The sequence below is a fragment of the Schistocerca serialis genome, chromosome 9 (assembly GCF_023864345.2).
Source record: "Schistocerca serialis cubense isolate TAMUIC-IGC-003099 chromosome 9, iqSchSeri2.2, whole genome shotgun sequence".
In the NCBI taxonomy this organism is placed as follows: Eukaryota; Metazoa; Arthropoda; class Insecta; order Orthoptera; family Acrididae; genus Schistocerca; species Schistocerca serialis.
In genome coordinates, this window is record NC_064646.1 from 255,306,652 (window position 1) to 255,330,527 (window position 23,876).

General features: G+C 42.9%; 1 protein-coding gene across 1 annotated transcript; it reads right to left on the minus strand.

The window, feature by feature from the left end:
* Positions 1-1,224: 1,224 nt before the first annotated feature.
* LOC126419522 (endocuticle structural glycoprotein SgAbd-2) lies at positions 1,225-22,965 on the minus strand. The gene is made up of 4 exons (XM_050086712.1): positions 22,876-22,965; positions 11,544-11,756; positions 4,929-5,086; positions 1,225-2,333 (listed from the first exon to the last, which is right to left on the minus strand). Exons 1-4 carry the CDS (start codon positions 22,963-22,965, stop codon positions 2,039-2,041), a joined length of 756 nt encoding a protein of 251 aa, XP_049942669.1. The 3' UTR covers positions 1,225-2,038.
* Between the last annotated feature and the right edge of the window lie 911 nt (positions 22,966-23,876).

The window sequence follows — 23,876 nt, forward strand, 5'->3', positions numbered from 1 at the left end:
TCAACAGCAGCGATAAAACGGTATAACAGGAATAGGAGGAGGAGTAGATTAGTGTTTAACGTCCCGTCGACAACGAGGTCATTAGAGACCGAGCTCGGTAACAGGGGTTGAAATCGTTGTGGATAGAAAGGTAGGGCAGAGAGTGAACTACTGTGAACATTTCAGTGGTAGATTTGTTTTCATCACAATCAACAGCAAACCAACACCGACAACGATAGTTCTGATATACAGGCCGATGTCACAAGCCGAAAATCAAGAGATAGGGGAAGTATATGATGATATTGAATGGGTAAGTATGTAAAGTGAGATGAAAATCTAATGGTCGTGGATGGTTGGAATGCGATTGTAGGGGGAGGATTAGAGGAAAAGGCTGCGCTACAATATGTGCTTGGAATTGAGAGGGGAAAGTCTGATTGAGTTCTGCAATAAATTTCAGCTAGTAACAGCGAATAGAATCACAAGAGGAGGAGGCATACTTGGAAAAGGCCCAGAGGTACGGGAAGACTCCAGTTCATTACGTTACGATCTGGCAGAGATTCCGAAATCAGATACTGGATTGTAAGGCGTGACTTTTTTCGTGGCTCCAGCGTTTTCGGAGGCTCACAGCATATTTATAGGTTGTCATTGTCAACCGATATTCGTCTTACGCCCATAAAGAAGCTAGTCATGTTGTTACATGTTACCGTTACTTATGTTCATAATCATCAAAGATAAACAACTAAATTTTTTTTGCCTATTTCAGTTTTTGATGTTCGTCAAGACTGGTCTTTAATAGGCACAGTGAGGTGTAGGAATAGTCGCTTCTGTGCTTCGGGAACTGTGTTCCTTTCCTGTCAACGTTCCTCCCTTTTTGGAATTCTGAAAAAGTTGGGCTATTAAATGTTGTATAAAAAATCTACTGGCCGTCGGTTAGGAGTACTCGTTATTCGATTTGGTATCGGTTGCATCCATAACTTCGCTAGTTTTAAGGTGGCACAAAGCTGTCCTTTCCTGGGCGTGTATGAGAGAAGGTAACTGGAGAGAGACATGCAGCAAATTCAAGCTATTATAGGAGTAACAAGTAACAGCCAACCGCCTGTTTTAATGTTGCTTATAAAGTCGTGAAGTATCAACATCTAAAAAATTCTTCTCGATTTATAGCGGTACAGTGTATATCTCTTGAGTGCCTGTATTTCATCTTAACGACATATGAATTTTCATGATTAAATAAAAGGAAAAAGAAAGTTATGTTAAACATTTATTTAGTTTAACGTACATCATTTACATTTTTAATATGATATAATTCATATTTTTGTAACTTCATTCATTATAAAATATTACAGACCTAAGATCACAGAAATTAGACACAACTATGATCATATGAGAGAGAGAGAGAGAGCATAGAAGATGGAGAAAACGTCTCGCAAAAGCGAAACGCTAGCTCGAAAGAGAGCCACATCACCAAAAGCGGCTGCCTTCCAGCGACATGGGAAACACATGAGGGGCAATGAGTGCAACTGATGGGGGGATTCTCCATCAGTCACCGGGGCAGCGAAACAGAACCGTTCCGATAACCCTCCTGGCCTTGTTGTCTCAGCTCGTGAGAATCTGTGTGCGCGCTCGTTAATAGTACATGTACAAAACTTTTAAAAAAGAAATAAGCGAATTAGCGTTCCGCGTAGTCCACCCCAAAGTAGTTGCCACTGTGTCCGTTCTGCTATCTCCGAACGGGAGAACAACGGCTCGCACCTGAGGCGAACAAGACGTAACCATTATGCCATTGCCGTTTCGTATTGGTGGGGTCGTGGTGGGGCGTATGGGGAGGAGTGTTTGGCGGTGGCAGTGATACCAACGTAGCCGATACCGCAGACTCTGCCCTCAGCAGTGTCATACACGTAACAGGTCGGGGCAAGAAGTTTTGTACTCCTTCAGGGAAGAGTCCTCGTGTCACAGTGTCCACACTTCGGTCACAATTTGGGGGTTGACGACGGTGTTGTGGGCAGGATGACCGCGAGCTGGTGGTAGCCTCGGCGGCCGGCTACAGTGGCGCCGACTGCGCTTAGAACCTGCGGAAGGGGTTGTACTGCGGCTGCGGCTGGAAGGGCTGCTGCGGGGTGCGGGCGATGACCTCGAGCGAGCGGGCGATGGCCTCCGGGATGGGGGGAGGGGTTGGCAGGTGGGCGCCCTCGGCGCGGAAGCCGTTCTCGTCGGCGACGTAGCGAAGCGAGATGGGCGTGCCGTCGGGTGCCGTGTACGAGAAGGTGCCCTGCACGTTCTCCGCCTCCAGGTCTCGCTGGCCGGGGTTCTTCAGGTAGCCCTGCTCCTGGGCAGCGATGCCGTTGCCCGTCTGGTAGCTGCAACGAAAAACAAGTCTCAGACCCCGACCGTGTATTCTACATTCATGCTTAAGAAGATCACTTCTCATAAGAACCACCTGCTCGAAGCCTACAATGTCCACCAACAACACGTCTGAAATCGTGCGAAACAGCCCTAGACTGACTCGCACTCGATCAATTCTTCCGACGCGACCCCCAAGTGGCGACAGAGCTGAAACTAACATCAACCCAAAAATGTTCAACTGCTTCTAGATCTGACAAAGGAGACAGAGATTCCAACATCAGGCCAGGTGAAGCGAGATGTTCATCGAAGAAGTCAGTTTTCTGTTCATCTGTTGCCTGTGACTGCCGAGTGTGGGAGAAAACAATAGAACAAACTATTACGGAGTGTCCACTCGAGCATGCCCATTTGAGCGTTTGACGGTGACCTGGGGATTCTACACCAAGTAACGTAGATTGCTATGAACTGATTGTCATATTTGGAATCTTCAGTCTGATTGTTGATAATTTTGTATAGTTAAAAAATCATATGCGTCATTTTCTATGTTACAGTACTGTCCACTTGACGATGGTCAGATTAACGAATAAAGTATATTAGCTCTATTCCTTGGTCCGTTACTCTTGACATTCTATGAACGAAGAAGGTTTCCAGTATTGCAAGCAAGTGAAGAGTAATTTTTCTGAACTTGTATGGCCGGAACACAGCCTTGTATGAAAGAAACAGTGTGGACCTTGAGAAAGTGGTGAAGAGAAAACTGGAATAATCTGAGCTGTAATCAACACACTACCAGATATTGTAGGCATCATTGAAACTGAGCCCACTGCGTCTTATGCTTATCTCAGACTTCCCATTAAACATTGCAATATGCTCAACCGGGAAGCCGACTTCTGGTTGACTACCATGAAAAAGATAAAACATCAGAGTGGAAAGTCTGCTGAGTATGCGGTCTCTGAAAAGCTATACAAAAGAAGCTCTTTCTGCGTCCTTGAAGAAACTTGTTATAGAGAACATCTAAGGGGAAAACAAAGCACTGTTTGATAAAGCAAGCCCGATTTCTAAGGGAACAAAAACAAAAGGATACGGCGTTTTTATAATGCATCGTCGTGTCTAGAGATATTCATACGATTTTCAGCACTGTATATTAAAATGCTCCAAAAAATGGAACATAGTGATATACTCCAGAATAGTGACCCATTATGGTACTAATAATGTACTTAGAAAAATTAAGATTTCGAATGAGTTACTGAAGTTACAATGCTACCTGTACACAGAACCAGAAGATTTAACAGGGTTATATATAACAGGGGTTGAATATAAAAACTGCACCAGCCAGTATTTTCTTTCACCTGTCACATGCATTTGATTGTGTAAATCGCATTATTTGTTACTAAAAGTGACGTACAGCGATCAGATGGCTCAATTCATAACTAACATACCGGAAATAGCTACACTTGATATTTAATCAGATATATATAGGTGACAAACTGACACTGGGGAATGTACGACAGGCAGACAAACAGATTTTGCGAAGCATTATCCGCCTTGTTCAGGGATGTAAACATTAAGCAAGGAGGAGGCACAGTACGGAATGATGTTAGTATAAATAACGATGCAAGAAAAAAAGTATCTATTTTCACATACATCTAAAGGTGGCTGATTGCGTTTTAACGTAGTAAAATTTAACTATTATCCTTCTGTAAGAATGATTTTTGGCGACTGAGTCCGCTTTATCTTCTGCTTAAAGAAAAGCAGTTATGCTGAAGAGAAATACTCTCGCTTTAGAAACCCAATCTCCTATTTCTATTGTAAATAGCTCCATACAGATCCTCTCTCGAGACGAGTGGGTCTCCTTCCCATATTCCCATCTAGAATAATTTCTTGGTGCTGCGAGTATTTAGCAGGCTGTGCACCCAACCTTGATGTTCAATACTTTATGAAAATAAATTTCTTCTTCAGTCATCACTACTATCATAACACTTTGTAATTCTGTGCCAGTGAAATCAACAGATAACCCTTAACTCGGCCCTCAGCTCAGTAAATGGAACGTAAGTGCGGCTTTTCCTACACAGCTTTTCCTGCATGTATCTGAATTGTTTTATATGTGATCCGTATTCGCCAGAATCTACACTTAAAATGTACTTCTTTCTACTTTGTCATCCATGCCCTAAAATCTGACTGGGGCGAGCAACAACTCTATACTGTGACTGGTCCATCAGCAACTGCTTCTTACCATGGTACTAATTCCAAAATTCCTGTGGCTTTTACATTACGTTATGGTGAAACGAAGAAGAACTAAAGAGAAAGAAATAGGAGAAATTTAGCATTTGGTCTGTGAAGAAAACTTTACTTTGCATTACACCCGTACTGAGAATCATTGTGTTCTCGTTGCCTTAATCTCAAAGTGTATTCAAATAAACAATTTGCCTGTCATCCTTTTTTTCACCATTTGTCACTCACAAAATAGCGTGCTTCCTGACAGCTGAAGGACGAATGTTTACGAGGAGCTACATTACAGAATAGGACAGCCAGAGGACACGTTTGTGGTGCAGCACAGTGTCAGCTCAGAAACGAGGCAGCGTCTGCCCGTCAGATCTGCGGTTGCTCGAGCTTACCTGTAGGCGTAGGAGCCGTCAGGGTTGACCTCGTTGCTGTACTGCAGGATGGGCACCTGCTGGCGCGCCGTGGGGCTGTACGTGGGCTGCGGTTGGTAGTAGTTGCCGAACTGCGGCCGGGCCACGGCCACGGCCAACACGGCGGACAGGCAGACCAACTGCGAGGGCAGAAAAACACCAGTGTCATTCCTCAGCACATGTCAAAACTGGGAACAGTTAGTGCAAACTGGGAAGTTGTTCGTCTGACCTCATTACGGAGAACTATAAATCAACTTGAATTCACTCCTAGAACATTAGTTTAGAAGCTCAGCTGTCGAAAACGAATCTTATAGGCTTGCTATACGAATTATGAAACATCAGCCCATTGTAGAATGGTGACAATATATACTGACGGTTGGCTACAGCACTGAGAAACGAAAATGCACGTACTGTTTCTATTTCTACATGTAAGAACCTCTCTATCTCAAGACGGTGCTGATGCAGTTTGTCCACCGGTAGAAACTGAATATCTATGACACTAAGAATATTTCCAGGCTACGGCTAACCCACGTAAAACAGACGCAGCAGCGAAGCACAGGCCAGATTATCCAGCTGAGTTACCCTACACTCCATCTCCGTAACTGAAAAGTCGGGTAGTGATTGCCACGCATACACCAGAGGTCGATTCCTGCCATTGCTGAGGAATTTTTTTGTGAACTAGTTAAATTGGCGTTTATTCAGTCTAGTGAGGCCAGTTTACGAACTCCTTGAATCATAAATAGTTTCTGTAAGTTGTCAATCTCTGTGCGAGCGTTAAACTGGACCAACCCCTCTCTTCCTTCCCCCATGTCGCGATAAGCATGGGATGAGTCGGTGGTAGATCGGCATACTGATCCCCTGTACCTGAAACGCGGAAATTACTTTTACTTTTACTTGACATGAGTGTACTGGAAGTACTATCGCGTGGCCTTCCTCAAATCGAAGGGTGCATTTTTTTGCGAAAACTTCTATACTTTACAGCTTCGCATTTTTAAGAAGAAAATTTAACCCATGTGGCGGTAACACGGGTTCCGTAATTACGTTCAAAATCTTTCCATTCCTGAACTGCGCTCACTCTTTGCATGAACGAAGCAAGAATGTTACGTCAAAAGTCACTGAATCATAAACTAAGCTTCATGCAAATGAAACAGTCACAGCAGACTGCTTTTAACGGATATTTCTCCGTGTAAGGTATGTAGAAAACTTGATGTAACACTGAGATTGTAAAAGCACCTGTTACCAAGAATTCACCATATTAGTCTACAGTCTCGGCATTATGCAGTCAGATGGTGAATTGTTTACGGATAAATATCCACAGGTGTTTGCAGAACAAGTTGTCCAACCAATGGCTTCAAATACTGTAAGAGAAATTGATACAATGCAAATAGTATCTGCACAATCTTTGTGCCTAGTAAACATATATCGTATTTCTGCGTCCCATCGACGATACAATGATTAATACAATTAAAAATTGCTTCACTTTTTCTTTATTACAACTGGAATTGCGGAGCATCACTTGATATTTCATTCTCCAAAGAGCAGCACAGAACTATGTAGGAAACTCCATTACATTACAGTTATTTTTAAATTTGCGCATTTCGTAACTCCTATTGTTCTCTTGCACTTAGTAATTCGACAGTTCTTCGTTAGACGCTTTCACTGAATAAGTAGTCTGTTATGTATGGCTTTCTTTTATTCGCTAGCTAGCATTGCACTATAGTACGTGCAATGGGTCACAATATCCGCAGCACATTGCCCTAGCGGCGCCTACGTCACGTTCTGCAATTTCAATGGAAGCCCAACAGAACAGCGTCACGGATCGGTGGTCTGTTGCAAGAAGAATTTGCTACGTCACCTCTCCTAAAAGCCAATCACGTGCATGAAAAAGAGGCGTTCCACTGCGTAAAGCACGGCATCCGAAGCATTTTCGAACCACACAAAAGTCTATCCAGTTACGAGTTCCTCTTCGCACTTGCTCGCCTGTGTCGCCACCCTCTGCGCCGATGCTACGCGCCCTCGCTGTCCGTTTGACAGATGGGCCGCTCCTCGCACCAAAGACCCTGGACCCGGTTACGTGGGGTCACGCGGGATCAAGGTTGGCAGCCCTGCCTGGTCGCTCTTGCATCCGGTTACGTCTCCCCTCCGGCCCATCAGTTCCGCCCCCTCAAACACCGGCCTGCCTAAATGTCAGCCCTGACAACAAATTGCCCTTCGCCCAAAACGAACACTTTAGTTACTCATTTTCAGCTAATCTCCGACTTAAATTCGAGGTAAATTGACTACAGCTCCGTACCCCGTATATAAATCACTGTGTTAGTCTGAACGTTTTTTGGGAGACTGTGAGTTATTCAACAAACTTCGAATTTCGCCTTGTGTCACTTTCTGTTGACAACACCACTGCCGAAAACACGAAGCAGTGAACGAGAACAGCAGTGCGTCCATTTCGGAAAAATCAAGCAGTTCCAAAGAATGAAACAGATCATCTCAGATACCAAGCTGTATAGGAATTTTGATGCACATTTTTCCTTCTTCCGTGCATCAAAATTCCGACGGACTTGGAAGGTGTCCTTCATATCCAACTATACGACCGTAATAGATAAATTCTCAACCGACAAAACGATATGTGTGGTACAATGCTCTTTAGTCTGAATGTACTTTCTAATGTCACACCACAAGCTGTTTCATAAGGTGAGCCAGGAAGTTATCAAAAACGCGTTGCATAAGGAAAGTGTAAACCTACGGTATTATTACGCCGCACGCGTGGAAAACAGGTCACTGCCCTTAATCTGCTTCAAAACCGGAAGAAACCATTGTGCTCTGCTGGGAAAAGTTCTCGTGTAATGCTATGTTAATTACTGGTAAAATGCTAACAGGTGCTCCCCGTTAACCAGCGCTAGTTGTGCAATGAGAAAGTGGTTGTTTGCTGAGCTGTGGTACTTGTGAGACACTTAATGATTGCACAGTTGGGGAGGAGCCGTAAGAACAGAAAATCAGGCGGAGCAGAGATTAGTAGATTTCATGGCAGTACGTTTGACAAACCTAGGGTTTGTAAAGTCGCCGAAGGGAAGAAGTAAGATTGGTCGTTTATTATACTGTCGATGAAGAAGACGTTAGCCACAAACGAAATGCTCCGACAGAACGGCCGTGAGACGAGATATTGTGGCTCTTTCGAAGGACCAATACATACCTTTGCTTTGAGTAATTTAGAGAAACCCGAATATTACTCTAACGTCTTAATAACTATGGCACATCTCTGAGTATGTCATCAGAACAATGTCCTCTACAATGAACTTCGTACTTAAAATAAGATTGTGGTTTCGTAATAGCACTCTCTATACAAATACTCTTCAACTACGTAGTTATCTTGTGTATTAATTGGACTTATGATTAATCTAAGAATTTTTGTGAGGACATTGGATGTTTTTCTTTATTACAGCGGCAACACCTATTGTTTATCAGTGTTGTGTGGATAAGCAGGTAAAAATTATCCGGCACACGGTTAAACTATCTCAGGTGGAAACTCCCCACTCTCGTGACTCAGGCAGGTTTCGAAACATACGAACCAGCTCACATTGTTCGTCTGAACAACGCGGCGAAAATTACTGTTCCACTGAGTGCAGTCTAATGGCTAGTATCGAAATTTCCTCGCCCTGTACGTGACACATACTACAGAACTAGTAGAACTGCTGCGGGCGTATCTCCTGCTCTTGGTTCTTTAAATTCACTCATCAGGATTTCGCGAAGTCTCCGTCAGTCTTCATCCGACTATTTCCGTACAAGTTCCAGGATATCTCTATTAAATGCTAATATATAGTGAGCTCACGTGTCTTTATCTGGCGTATTCTTCTTGGTATATCAAGTGAGTGACGGTATCGACTCGAAGCATCGTTCCAATTAGTTTTCGCATCCGTCATTTTCAGACGAAGTCAGTTCGACTTAAGATGACGATGAGAAATTCGTTTCAAGACGACTATGCCACTTGGCCATACCCCGAAATTCGCCAACAGTGTCTAAACGTGTCTCAACTGTTTCGATCTTTCATGGTGCCAAGCAGCAATAGGAAAAAAAAGTCTCACGAGAGTCTTATAAATATGTCATTCCCATGAAATAAGCATCGCCTGTCTACGGATCTCTCTCCCAACACATCTAAGTTTTCATTGGAACGTTTACTACTATTACTAGCGTCAAGTGTTTCTTCCAGTTCCCGTTGTTTTGTCACACTTCTTCCCCACTCCCCCCTTTCCAGTAAGAGTTTACTCTTTATGATGTAGGTCGTTGCTATCGTGTTCTTCCATGGGAATTTAGGAAGCTAAAGAGTGGTAGGTTAGGCTTACTGTCCCATCATCGACAAAGTTATTAAAGTCCGGTGTTTAAGCGCCGCGACACCGGGTAAACGGAATCCATTTTTTCGTAGTTTAATACAGCGTACCCCTTGGAGAGAAGGTATCTACAAATTTCTGCAAAGCAAAACGATGGCCCAACTGGTTAACAATAAGCTCAGCAATCGGTTGTTCCAGTTATCACTGAAAGCAAAGTAAGCAAGGAGGGGAAGCTAAACAACAGATTGCCCCAAAGATCAGTTCTCTTGCCATTATTGTTCAGCTTATCTATCTGAACTACCTGACACTTCGTTCAGAAAATTCTGTGATGCTGATGACCTGGCTCTAGCTGCACCAGAAAATTGGAACAGAAGAAATCCTGTCCAAAGACCTGTCTGTACTAGACAATTACTTCAAAATCTGGAGACTTTGACCCACTGTGTGTAAAATAGAGGCGCCTTGTTTACAGTTAAATAATCGTTTACCGAACGTTAATCTGAATGTAAGTTTCAGAATCAGAATTCTTCGTCATGACTGGAATCTAAAAGATCTTGGTGTCATCTTGCATCCTACACTATCCTTCAGACAGCATCTTCACAACCTGGCTCAAAAGTTGAGGACAGGAAACTAACAGATATGCGCCTACATAACACCTTTGCCGGTGCTACACTTCCAAGCGGATCCCGCCTACCATGCAAGACCTAAACTGGCCTGAACAGAATCAGAAAGACTCAAGGTCGATGCTCTCCCCAAGTGAAAAAAAAAATGCCTAATTCAGAATATCATTGCTGTGCTCCACACCAGACTATTCATGATACTGTCAGTGACTGCAAGATTCGGGCATATGACGGCGACGAAGAGGACTTCCTGCTAGCAACTCCAGACGCTGTGCGCTGGATTGAAGGATTGGATACACAGTTATGAAGAACGTACATTACTTTAAATATGTGTATTTATATATGTATTATGTAATTACCGATATATCTGTACTAGGCACACGCTAAGTAAATACTACACTACCTGGTAATTGCTCATTCAGTTCGTTCGTGAGCTAAACTAAACTTCGACAGCTTGTCGCCGCGTCGGCAGCGGTACCAGTCCAGCGAGGTAACAGGTGTAAGGTCGCTCGGCGGCAACTCCGTGGTCGTGACCCGGACGCTGAGTCTAGATTTACGCGTGGCTCCGTGGGAAGGCAACACCGCAGTGACCATTGCGGCTAAGTAAGGGCCTCCGGTCCAGTCCACACAAGTGCCCGCTGAGCCGGAAAATTTATGTCAGCGTCGGTTCCACTTGCGTAACAGAGGCCGGCGATGTGGTGCCAGTGCTGGTCGGGATGCGTCACTGGACGCCGCTGCTCCACTCAACACGCTTAACAATTGCGCTGGTGCGAGCGCATACAAACGCTACCCACACAGGGACGTCGTCTGTCGACCGGAAGAGAAGCTAGGATCCAACGCTGCAGAAACGTATAGCATACAATACAGCAAGTATTTCTTCCCTTACCAGCTTTCAAGATATTTCGTTCCCAGTAAACAACTTTTCTGAGTATATTTTCCTCCCTCTGAGTAATTCATAGTTTCATAGGAGCTGGTTTTTAAAAAAAGGAACCTATTGACCCAACTAGTTTAGAGCTCGGTAGTACACTTTTTCCGAACAGTAACGTATCTTAGATGCGGTTATTAGCTTCGTCGCCAGGTACGAATAATGAGGCAGGATGTATGCCTTTAGAAAGCCAACTTTAGATTCAGGAAAGTTTGCAAGCGTCATTCAAGTTTGTTGTGTATGGGTATTCAGTTGCCTATTGGAAATCACGACAACACACTGAACGTTACAGAACTCTGAAATCGTATTACTGACTAAGCAGTCAAGAATGAATAGTCAAGGATCAACGCGGTCAAGTCTAGACAGACGATTATACATAATCTAACCACGTTATGAGATATACATCATCTGCAGTACGTGTATACAACGGAGGGGAATTTCGAAAGCTTTAGGTATTCCGTCTCAAATACAAGTACCACGTATTATTACAAGTTACGAATTTTCATAAGAACTTATATGACTTTGCAACGCATCACATAAGTTGCTGAGTAAATTTTTGCAGACACGCGAACGTGGGAGTTAATAGAGTTCTAACAAGACAGAAACATCGCAGACAGCTGAGTGAACCGTACGTATCCACTGTAGGAGTGAAACGCAAAGTGAGCAAATGGCGCGGTAACAGTCTCCCGTGGTGCCCGGCCGTGAGGTAGCTGGCGGTTCCACACTGTATACTCACCAGTTGCATGGTGGTGGTGGTGGAGTAGAAGGCGGGCTGCACTGCAGAGGCAACGACGGTCGTTGGTGGTGTGTGCCGACTGCAGACGCGCTGGGGCTTATATAGCGGCGGCGGCGGCGGCGACACCCACCTCGCTCCTCCTGCCGCCTCACCTTGATCTTCTTCAGCAGAGGGAGGGGCCACGCCTGGCCGCAGGACCTTTGGCAGGGGCGGCTGCCGACGGCGGCGGTGGCGGGGAGGTGACCCGGGCCGCGGACGCCGGAGCTGGAGCTGGAGCGTCGGAATGCGCCGGCCGCCGGAAATCTGGAGCCCGGCCGCCACTCGAGTACTTCGCGTCGCTCCGCAGAACCTGCAACAGTTCGCGCAGTCCGCGGGCGCGAGCTCCCGGCTCAGGCGGCGAAGCTGCATCACCCCGGGAAGCGAGTAGTGATACGAACCTACAACAGTTATATAGTTTCGTCGTCCTGAAGATGACGGTTGCGAAGAGAGTCGAAACATCGGTTAGGTTTTATAGGTATTTTTAGTGTTGCAAATTGAAGCACCCTAACAACCGAAAGGATTCTGGTCGAACTAGTGAACATGGACTGCATCGGAGAACAATCAGTGGTCCGGCATCTAGAAACACAGTTTCATCGCTCTGAAGATGACGGCCGCAAACAGAGTCGGAACTTCCGTTTTGTTATACAGGTCTTTGCAGTGTTAAAAACTAATCGAAAGGACTTAATTCAATGTGGCCCTATTGAGGGAACCTACGCACATGTCAACCACACAGTAATTAATGTGCAGAAAACAACTTCCACGATTGTATTTGTTTCATCGTCCTGAAGACAAACCCTGCTAAGAGAGTAGAATCATCGTTCTTCTTTTACAGGCGCTTTTAGTGTTAAAAACTGGCGCTGCCTAATACCCAACAAGACTATTCGACACTGTCTGTGGGAGCCTGCACACATATATCAGATACTATTAATGCGCAGAAGACACCACCAAGTGTAAGACTAATTTCACCATACTTAAGAGAATCTCAGCAAAGAGAGTAGAAACGCTGATTACTTTTATATGTGTTTATAGTATTACAGGTCGAGATTAGCAGGGGAGGGGGGAGTTAACATGCAGAAAACTCCTGCCAGGATAAAATCATTTTCATCTTCCTGAAGAGAACCGCTGCTAAAAGCGACGAAACGTCGATTTGATTTATAGCTGTTTTTGGTATTGCAAACTGATCCTACATTAAACCCTGTAGGACCTTATTCACGTTGACAGTGGCTGTGTGAGAATGTGCATTTACCTCACATAGCAGTTCATGTACAGAAAACATAGCAATGGAAAAAATGAGTTTCATCGATCTGACGCAAATTACTGCAAAGAGAGTGAAAACGTCGGTTTGGTTTTGTGGACGTGTTTAGTGTTACAAATTGATGCAGTCTAGTACCCGAAATGACTTTATTCATATTGACACTAGCTATTGAAGACTCCATACTTATGTCAGTAGTTAATTTGATGTAAACACCTCCATGGACACGTTGATCAACTTTCTCAGCATATACGACTACCAGGGGAAAATGTTTCAAGTCAGAAGTCTATCAGTTGAAATAAGATGCGTGCCAACAATTATGTGAAATTGTCAACAGTTGTGCCCAAATGGGAAGTTGTTACCTGATATAGAGTATTTGTTATTTCACAATTCACATATGACAGGTAACTGAAATTTTTGCGGAAGCGTCATTTCTATATTAGATTGAAAATGCTGGAAAAATCGGCTGTAAGGTTATTGGAAAGTCTGCCGCTGTAATTAATAGGAAGTTGCTGTAGTGGTTTAGGGTTGATGAAACCTAACAACTGAAGTATTTCACGATGCATCACAGCGACCAAAAGTAATTGAAATAAACCGCTGAATAAGGTTTCCTGGTACAGCTATCAACCCATAACTTTCATCCAAATACGAAATTTGCTATCTGATTCAATGAAGACGTGTGTCTGAGACTCGTCTGGGAACATTGCGAAATCGTTTTGCCAAGTTGACCACCAGCGATCAAAGGGTGTGAGAATATCGAATGTAAGAATGTTGTTTCGTGAAATAATAAAGTCAATACTGTGTTTAAATTCCTCAAAATTTTGTTTTCTCTGGTTGTGGGAAGTGTTTTGAAGCCATTTTGTCAACTGTCAGTTTTTAAAGCCTCCAGAATAAACAAATGCACCATTGTTGTTCAGTCAGCTCTTACGTACTAATCGGAATTTATTACCAGATTAGAAAATTGTGTTTTACCAAGGTTCTCATATGAAAACTTACAAGAATGTTTTTAATGCTATGAAATCAAATGGCTTATCTCGAAAGATGGAATGATAATACAATGTCTCTAAGTGGGAAATTCTATATATCAAAAACCAAAAAGGTTATTGGAATGTACTGTCGACGACGAGATCATCATCAGATTGAGTGTCGGTGTCTAAGTATGTGGAGCAGATGAAACATTTCAACATATCAGATGTCAGACTATGCAAGTTATAGGATTTGCGAACAGCATAGAGCGAATGTTCAATCGAAAACAGATACGCTAACAACGGTTGCTTTCGCTTCCATAAACAAATGTGACAAGTTGCTGTCAGCACCCACGGAGCTAGGTAAGAATGGACAACGTGTGCAACGAAAGTGAGTGTGTTATTCACATCGAGGTCTTGTGTCGATTCGCAACTGTATCGCAAGATAATCTTTGTACCTTGCTTTTGTCTGCATTGACGTCCAAGGCAGATTGAAAATAGCGCAAATACGTGTGGAACGTCTTGATATTCGCCTTATACTTTTTACAAGAACTAAGAGCGCCATCCACGCAGACCATTGACCTAAACGTTGTGCCAGACAGGCGATTGCAAAAAATTGTTTTGGGATTTATTTGTGTTGCTGTCCACTGCAGCATTATAGGGACACGATAGTGGATCTATTAGGCTGGATCAGAGTCTACTTGCGCGTTTCGAATTTAGATGTCATAACAGAAGAAGTTATGAATTTAGTAACTCAGGTCATTAATTGAGCAACGCAACCAGCAGGATATCCATATTTGACTTTCAAAATTCCATTTATAAAAAAAAATTTTGAAGAAATCACAGGGGCAGGATTGGGTCATGCCTTATTAACTATTCATAGTGTACTGGCTCTGTTTTGAAGCTTTGTATAGTGGTATTTTGATCACTTGGTTGAATTTTGGGGATGATAAGCTCAAAATGGTTCAAATGGCTGTGAGCACTATGGGAAATAACATCTGTGGTCATCAGTGCCCTAGAACTTAGACCTAGTTAAATCTAACTATTCTAAGGACATCACACACATCCATGCCCGAGGCACGATTCGAATCTGCGACCGTAACGGTCACGCGGTTCCAAACTGAAGCGCCTAGAACCGCACGGCCACACCCGCCAGCGGATGATAAGAGATTTAGGTGAACAGAACGGAACAGTCTCAAACATTTCATTGTTTAAATAGGACGTACAATATGCATCAGTCGTCAAATATTGTCACTCTTTTTAACACTTCTAAGATCGTAAAAAAAAAATAAAGACTATTTCAATTGAATACACACAATTACTATTCAGGGTGCCATAAGCAAAAATAGCTGTCACACCTCTGTCATTTGCAGAGTCTCTTTGATACGCAACCATAAACAACCTTTCCTTACATCCACTCAGTAATCTCATTTCGATTTCAGAATCTGTATGGTTTGTTCTAGAGCTTAACTGACGCATAAACAGAATTAAACTTAACGATTACAACGTTGCCATCTCGGGAACACACCCTAGTTGAAGCGATGTCCGTCAGTGACATAGACACAGGATGAACACATATCGAATGAGATTATGACGCCGACCAGAATATCAAGTACCTGGAAGACATCGCATCACTTCCCTTTAGTGTAGATCAAGTCATCGCTTGCCGTCACTGCAGCCAAGCCTTTCGTGCTGTTCTTATCACTCACACTTCATAGCACCTTTCATTTTGTTTATCATGTTTTCTGCCTCAAACACTGGACGAGTTATTATCTGCGGTTCAGTCCTGTTTATATTCGTAAAGCAAACTCGGCAGAATTTACGTATATTCCAAAGACACATTTGGAAACGGGTTACACGGTGAAGATGTATGCTCTGCTCTGATTGATTTTCACTCAGATCCAAGTAATGCTTATCATTGATAAGCAAACGACCTCTTGAATTAGTGTCTTTTTACTCCACTCTTTTCCAAAACGGCTGGGGTATTCACTCATTTTTATATTAAAACTTAGCTACAAAGTAGTCTGTCCTCAAGCATTACGTATGTTTACCACCAAAATGTTGTACGATTTTGTAGTAGACACTTTTCGTTTTGGACACTTGTCCTTTTGGACATAGAGCGAGGTGCTGCGGTGATAAGATACCGGGCTTCTATTCTGGAGGACGCTAATTCAAATCACCGTCGTACCAACCAGATACGGTTTTTCATGATAATCCTAAAGGCGAATTCCGGGTTGATTCTTAGAAAGGATACGGCCAGTTGTCTTCCCTATCTTTCATCATTGAGATCATGCTCTCCATCCCTAATGACAGAGCGTTAAAGCCCATGACACCATTCCTTTTTTATCTTTGGTAAGAGCATCAAGACATTCGCTTCATTTAGGAAACCTGTCGGGAACCTTTGACTTGACGACCGGAAGTGTGTTACCGACGCTCCAGAATGCAAATGTATAAAATGGTTCAAATGGCTCTGCGCACTATGGGACTCAACTTCTGTCATCAGTCCCCTAGAACTTAGAACTACACAAACCTAACTAACCTATGGACATCATACACATCCATGCCCGAGGCAGGATTCGAACCTGCAACCGTAGCGGTCGCGCGGTTCCAGACTGTAGCGCCTAGAACCGCTCGCCCACCCTGGCCGGAACCAGTCTAAACCCTTACTCTTACATCAGCTCACATTGAGCTTATGAGTTTAACAGAATTTGGTAGTTTCACATGTTAGACGAGCCACTTGTCGTCCTTGATGAGTTCATAGTACCGTTGTCACACGAAATGGGGACGATGGAATGATTCCTTAGGTTTTGAACTTACAGTGCTCCAGAGAGATGGGGTAGCCGTGCAGACAGAGCATTTGTTGCAGTGACACGTACAAACACATCTTCTGTCACTATCACATGCGCCTTTCACTTGTGGGAGACGTCAGTAGGTTACTACAGGTCCGATTAATTTCTGCGTTTCCTCACACGAGGGTAGCAAATCTTGTTTGAAATGAATCGTGTGCTCAAGGCGTGTTATATACGGTAATTGGCGTTTAAATTTGATTAAAATTTGAGGGTATCTTCTTTCCTGTTTTCCACACATTGGCAAGCCTTCCGACTTCCACTGACAGAGGCAGAGTCGTATCCTCGGACCTTCACAGCGAGAAAATTTGTTCGGAAGTTATGGCCGCTCCATGTTGCTGTTCTGGGTTGGAGATTGATCTGCTGACCCTTAATAAGAATACCAAATGAAACAAATCCGGCGGCAGTGTGCCCAAATCGACGTATTAGTGCTAGACATTTGGTCTTCTGACCGAGAGCAGTTAAGGGGGCTGGGGAATAAGTGTTACAGGCGATTGGTGACGGCAGATGTAGCCATGAGCACATGCCCCAAATAGCAGGTGTGTTATCAGTCTTAACACTATTCGCACACTCTTTACAAGGCCTCATTATTAGCGGTAGTCCGTTATAGCACTCTAGCAGCGCTTACTGTTCGTAAAAACGAGTGGCCTGTTTCAGCGTACTGAACGACGAACTGCACAAACAAAACAAACTGGTTGGATTTCTCAGGATGGGGGATGGAAAGATATGTCAACTTCAATAGAACTTTCCTCAATAAAATATCTTGATGCTTAAGTCAGTGATAATACTGATGGATACAGGGTGATTCAAAAAGAATACCACAACTTTAAAAATGTGTATTTAATGAAAGAAACATAATATAACCTTCTGTTATACATCATTACGAAGAGTATTTAAAAAGTTTTTTTTCACTCAAAAACAAGTTCAGAGATGTTCAATATGGTCCCCTCCAGACACTCGAGCAATATCAACCCGATACTCCAACTCGTTCCACACTCTCTGTAGCATATCAGGCGTAACAGTTTGGATAGCTGCTGTTATTTCTCGTTTCAAATCATCAATGGTGGCTGGGAGAGGTGGCCGAAACACCATATCCTTAACATACCCCCATAAGAAAAAATCGCAGGGGGTAAGATCAGGGCTTCTTGGAGCCCAGTGATGAAGTGCTCTGTCACGGGCTGCCTGGCGGTCGATCCATGGCCTCGGGTAGTTGACGTTCAGGTAGTTACGGACAGATAAGTGCCAATGTGGTGGCGCTCCATCCTGCTGAAATATGAATTGTTGTGCTTCTTGTTCGAGCTGAGGGAACAGCTAATTCCTGGGCTGCGAACAAATGCTTGCTGGATGCGTGCTACATTTTCATCACTCGTTCTCGGCCGTCCAGAACTTTTCCCTTTGCACAAACACCCATTCTCTGTAAACTGTTTATACCAACGTTTAATACACCACCTATCAGGAGGTTTATCACCATACTTCGTTCGAAATGCACGCTGAACAACTGTCGTCGATTCACTTCTGCCGTACTCAATAACACAAAAAGCTTTCTGTTGAGCGGTCGCCATCTTAGCATCAACTGACGCCGACGCCTAGTCAACAGCACCTCAATCGAACAAATGTACAACTAAATGAAACTTAATAGCTCCCTTAATTCGCCGACAGATAGTGCCTAGCTCTGCCTTTTGTCGTCGCAGAGTTTTAAATTCCTAAAGTTGTGATATTCTTTTTGAATCACCCTGTACTTTACGTACTGTTAAATTCATCCGATAAGAAAGACGTATCAAAGCAGGCATTGTAAAAGTCGCATTATATGTGTTGCTGCGCATAATTTCATGTAGTTCAAGAAACTTTAGATGTCGGTGATACCCACTACAGAGAGATTTATCGTCGCATATTAAATATTTCTTTATGATAATTGACGGATTATGTAGTAATTGACGGGTGAGCTCGTGGCAAAGCTGACGTCTAGCAGGCTACTAATAATAATAGTGAAATATTCAGGCTTTTTCTGAACTCCGGTTTCCAGCACCTAGAAAAATTGGAGTACTTTAGGTAGATAATAATGTGAATACAAACCCGTATTCGGAAGCAAACCGGGCCTGCCCCACAGGTCCAAACCTCCGAGTCACAGTAACCTACTCTTACGCGGTTGCTGCGTGAGAGAGCGATAATAGTGTACTGCACCTTTATTAACTTTTAACTTTTCTGTACACTAATTAATGAGTTGCGGAAGTTAGGTCTAACGTTTACTTTAGCTTTTATATCATCACATTTGGTTAGATGCATAGTGATCTCCAGGAGGCGCGCGATAGCGTCCTTGTTTTTACGTCTTTATCGTTCACTAATGAAACAATATTTATCTCGGATGGAATGGCGTGCTATTACAACTTCTGTCTCCAAAATGTGCGAGGAGTTTACGCAGGAGGACACACAAAATAATGAAACGTTTTAGACTAGCGAAAGAATTTCACGGTGAGTTGGAGACATCGCAACTGACACATCCATAGCTGGATACTAGCAAAGTAATCAGCATCTCCAGTGCGACCGCACAGGGTACTTTCAGAGCGGGTGAGACATTTCGTCAGGCTTTTCACCATCGCCGCAGACGGCTGTTACGATGCTCGCCAGACATCGAAGCGACCGCTAATGGTTTCAATTTGCAGCAGCCGCTTGTCTCTCTGTCTGCCACTACAGGGTTTCACGCCACACACCGCTTGTAGGCGTAGGCCTCCGCGCTGTAGCCAATGCAACAAGAGCTGCCACAACTGCAAGCAACTTAACAAATTAATAAATTGTCGTATAGATCCAGCTTATGTCACAGCAACAGCATCGTGATTATGATCTAGCACTATAAAATCGAGGACACCAAGTTTCTGTAAGCTCTTTAAGCCCAAAAATAAATTTCTTTCATGAAGTTATCATCTCCTGCCTCCGGAGCCGAGGCACACTCGTGCAACGGTGCTCGAGGTCTCGTCTGGTAACGGAAGAAATTTTCACCATCAGTATCAGGACGGAAAATGCAGGAAAGATGGTGATCTGAAGTTCCTGAGCATCAAGCTTTGACCAAATGTCCTGGAGAAAAGTCCAATCATGTGTGCAGTGCCTCGTAGAGTGTTGCCATATGACTTTGTTGATGGTATTGCGTCCGGCGGGTGAGGAATTAAATTTGTCAGTCCCCTTCGTACTATTAATTAACAGTACCCTTAAGTTAATTCTGAGTACATGAAGAATTTGTACAGAAAATACCACTAATTAAAAAGACCACTTACTATCGGTGGATACTTATCAATTTAAGGTCACCAGGCTGTATTTTAAGACCATAGTAACACAGAGATCTCTTACTTTGCGTAACTGTTAAGTTTGTGGACTTAAATGAATATTTGCGTATACCGTAATAATGCAGTTTTGAAATGGGAGATATGATACTACGTGAAGAGTTTGACAAAGTACAGAAAGACGTAAGTCGAAACAAGTCACCGGGAGTAGACAACATTCCTTTAGAACTACTGACAGCCTTGGGAGAGCCAATCCTGACAAAACTCTGCCATTTGGTGAGCAAGATGTATGAGACAGGCGAAATGCCCTCAGACTTCAAGAAGAACATAATAATTCCAATCCCAAAGAAAGCAGGTGTTGACAGATGTGAAAATTACCGAACTATTAGTTTAATAAGTCACGGCTGAAAAATACTAACGCGAATTCTTTACAGACGAATGGAAAAACTGGTAGAAGCCGACCTCGAGAAAGATCAGTTTGGATTCCGTAGAAATGTTGGAACACGTGAGGCAATACTGATCCTACGACTTATCTTAAAAAATAGATTAAGGAAAAGGAAACCTACGTTTATAGTATTTGTAGACTTAGAGAAAGCTTTTGACAATGTTGACTCTTTTTAAAATTCTGAAAGTGTCAGGGGTAAAATACAGGGAGCGAAAAATTTACAATTTGCACAGAAACCAGGTGGCAATTATAAAAGTCGTGGGACCTGAAATGGAAGCAGTGGTTGGGAAGGGAGTGAGACAGGGTTGTAACCTCTCCCCGATGTTATTCGATCTGTATACTGAGCAAGCAGTAAAGCAAACAAAAGAAAAAATCGGAAAAGGTATTAAAATCCATGGAAAAGAAATAAAAAGAGGTTCACCCATGACATTGTAATTCTGTCAGACACAGCAAAGGACTTGGAAGAGCAGTTGATCGTAATTGACATTGTCTTGAAAGTAGTGTATAAGATGAACATCAACAAAAGCAAAGAGAGGATAATGGAATGTTGTCGAATTAAGTCGGGTGATGCTGAGGAAATTAGATTAGGAAATGAGACACTTAAAGTAGTAAAGGAGTTTTGCTATTTGGGGAGCAAAATAACTGATGAAGGTCAAGTAGAGAGTATATAAAATGTAGACTGGCAATGGCAAGGAGAGCGTTTCTGAAGAAGAGAAATTTGTTAACATCGAGTATAGATTTAAGTGTCAGGAAGTCGTTTCTGAAAGTATTTGTATGGAGTGTAGCCATGAATGGAAGTGAAACATGGACTGTAATGGGTTTGAACAAGAAGAGAATAGAAGCTTTCGAAATGTGGTGCTACAGATGAATCCTGAAGATGAGATGGGTAGATCACATAACTAATGCGGAGGTGTTGAATTGAATTAGGGAGAAGAGGGTTTGTGGCACAACTTGACTAGAAGAAGGGATCGATTGGTAGGACATGTTCTGAGGCATCAAGGTATCACCAATTTAGTTTGGAGGGCAGTATGGAGGGTAAAAACCGTAGAGGGAGACCAAGAGATGAATACACTAAGCAGATTTAGAGGGATGTAGGTTGCAGTAGGTACCGGGAGATGAAGAAGCTTGCACAGGATAGAGTAACGTGGAGAGCTGCATCAAACCAGTCTCAGGACTGAAGACCACGACAACAAACAATAATGCAGTTTCCTATCAGTGAGTCTATCATTGACTTACGAAACGTATAAATGTCTCATCATATTGCCGTGAAATTAGCATGCTTGTCTCCCAATTGTGACTTCCTTTTCCACATAAAGACTAAAAATACTGAAAAAAGACGAACTTGTAATGGACTCTTAATAGAGACTGGCACATCTTTACCTGCTCCTGAGATCTTGATGCAAACTTACCTTCTGGAAGCTGAAAAATTCATACGTAAATCCTACTAGAAACCTTGTGCTGCCGACCGAAGTGGCCGTGCGGTTAAAGGCGCTGCATTCTGGAACCGCAAGACCGCTACGGTCGCAGGTTCGAATCCTGCCTCGGGCATGGATGTTTGTGATGTCCTTAGGTTAGTTAGGTTTAACTAGTTCTAAGTTCTAGGGGACTAATGACCTCAGCAGTTGAGTCCCATAGTGCTCCGAGCCATTTTTTGAACCTTGTGCTGAATAAATAAATGCTGAATGTGCAAGCAGCTCTCAGAGAGCAAATAGGTTTGCTGAAGACAAAATCATCGTGCTAGAATACCCACTGCCGTATGACTTTCCAAGTTAATTAGAAAAATAATTGCAAATTAAGAAGAATCGTTAGAACGATATATGACTGGACAATTTGGGTGGTTTGCTTGACACTTGTTGTTGCATGTGTTGAAGAGTAGACACTGTTCGTGTAGTCTTCTAAGGAAACCAGGTGCAGATATTGGTTCCCCGTAATTCTTTCTATTGTTCATACAACAGAGCCTACAGATTGTTGAGGAGTCGAAAACGATAGCCTATATAAAAAGACGTAAAGTACCTTCCGTCACAATGCTATTTTTACAATTTTTGGATGAATACTGTCGTTTTAATAAAGGCAAGCACCATAAGAAAAATCCGATATATCGTGTGCAAATTGTTACTTGAGCTAAAAACACAGGTCATTATTTACCGGATAAAATGGTTAACTCTACAAAAAATTTTCGTATACAGTATTTAAGAAACCAACGACAGTAGCAAGAATCATTAAAGAAAATACCAAGATTAATTAGATCTATGAACAAGGATTTTATCGTTCGCCTATGACTCAGGTGCGCAATATAGAGAAAAATTTCTGGCCCACGTGCTTCGGCACAGAGAAGCATGGCTCTGTACAGACGTGAGTTGTTTACACTAAAATAAATCGTGAAGCTGAAATGCGGAATGCATTACGTCGCTACTTGTGGCTTGTAACCAGAGAACGTAGGAAGCAAATCTCACTGGAGCATTTTACAGATAGACCGAAGCGTCAACCGCTGGTCAGCCGCTCCATCTACATACATCGGACAAACCGCCGCCCGTGTGTCCCACTCGAATACCGAACACGGTGCACTGGCCCAGGCCTCGCTGCTTTCTTATTGGTCGAGACATACGCTTAGACTACTTGGTTGAATATTCGACTCAGAAGAGACTGGCTTCACCTCAAACAACTCTTGATGGGCACAGACTATCTTAGCAAAAGTGCTCACGAGCAAGCAGACGCGGAAAAGTATGAAAAGCTGGAAGTTGACATACGTTACAGGTTACAGGTGAGTCTCGAACTCCTATACAGCGCGTCTCAGTCGATTCCCGATTACGAGGCTGAACAACCCTTTGGGGTCTCCGAGCTAGCCATGCCGTGTGCCATTTTATTTCTTTTGCTTATGAATTCATCAGTAAAACAGCTCCATTTTGTTTCATTTTCACAGCCAGATTCTGGTTGTGAAACAATTTTCAGTGTGTTTATAACTCTTGTAAGCCTACGTCTGGGGCTGAATTGTGATTCTTTTTTTTTCTAACTTCTCCCGATATTCACGTACACCAGTTTTTAAACTTTTATTAAGGTGAAACGTGAGGCTCGATAAATTGGATATAGGATTAGTTACCCACATAAGATTAAATTCACCTAATCACTTGATGGCTATAATTTTAACGTTATCTACAACGTGATGTAAACATTAAGTGTTAATAATTCGCTGTATGGTAGTTATTTTCCACTTTTTTATATACCTGTATTTTAACATGTATATAAAGTTAGCCGTTGTCGATATAAACCTTGATCCTTCTGATGAAGACGAAATTAAAGACGTCGAAACGTGGTCAAGCTCTTTGAATAAATGTTTTATTTCTGCAAACTGATTAGCTGTATTTCACTTTATCCTCACGAAGATTCCACACTGCAGTTGCTGTATCCATTCATATTCAATGTTTAAAAAATCTAAGGTCGTTAAGACAGCTATCAACGGATGCGACGCAGAGATAAAGCAGCATAATCAAAAGGAGGAGTGTTCAAATCTATGTGT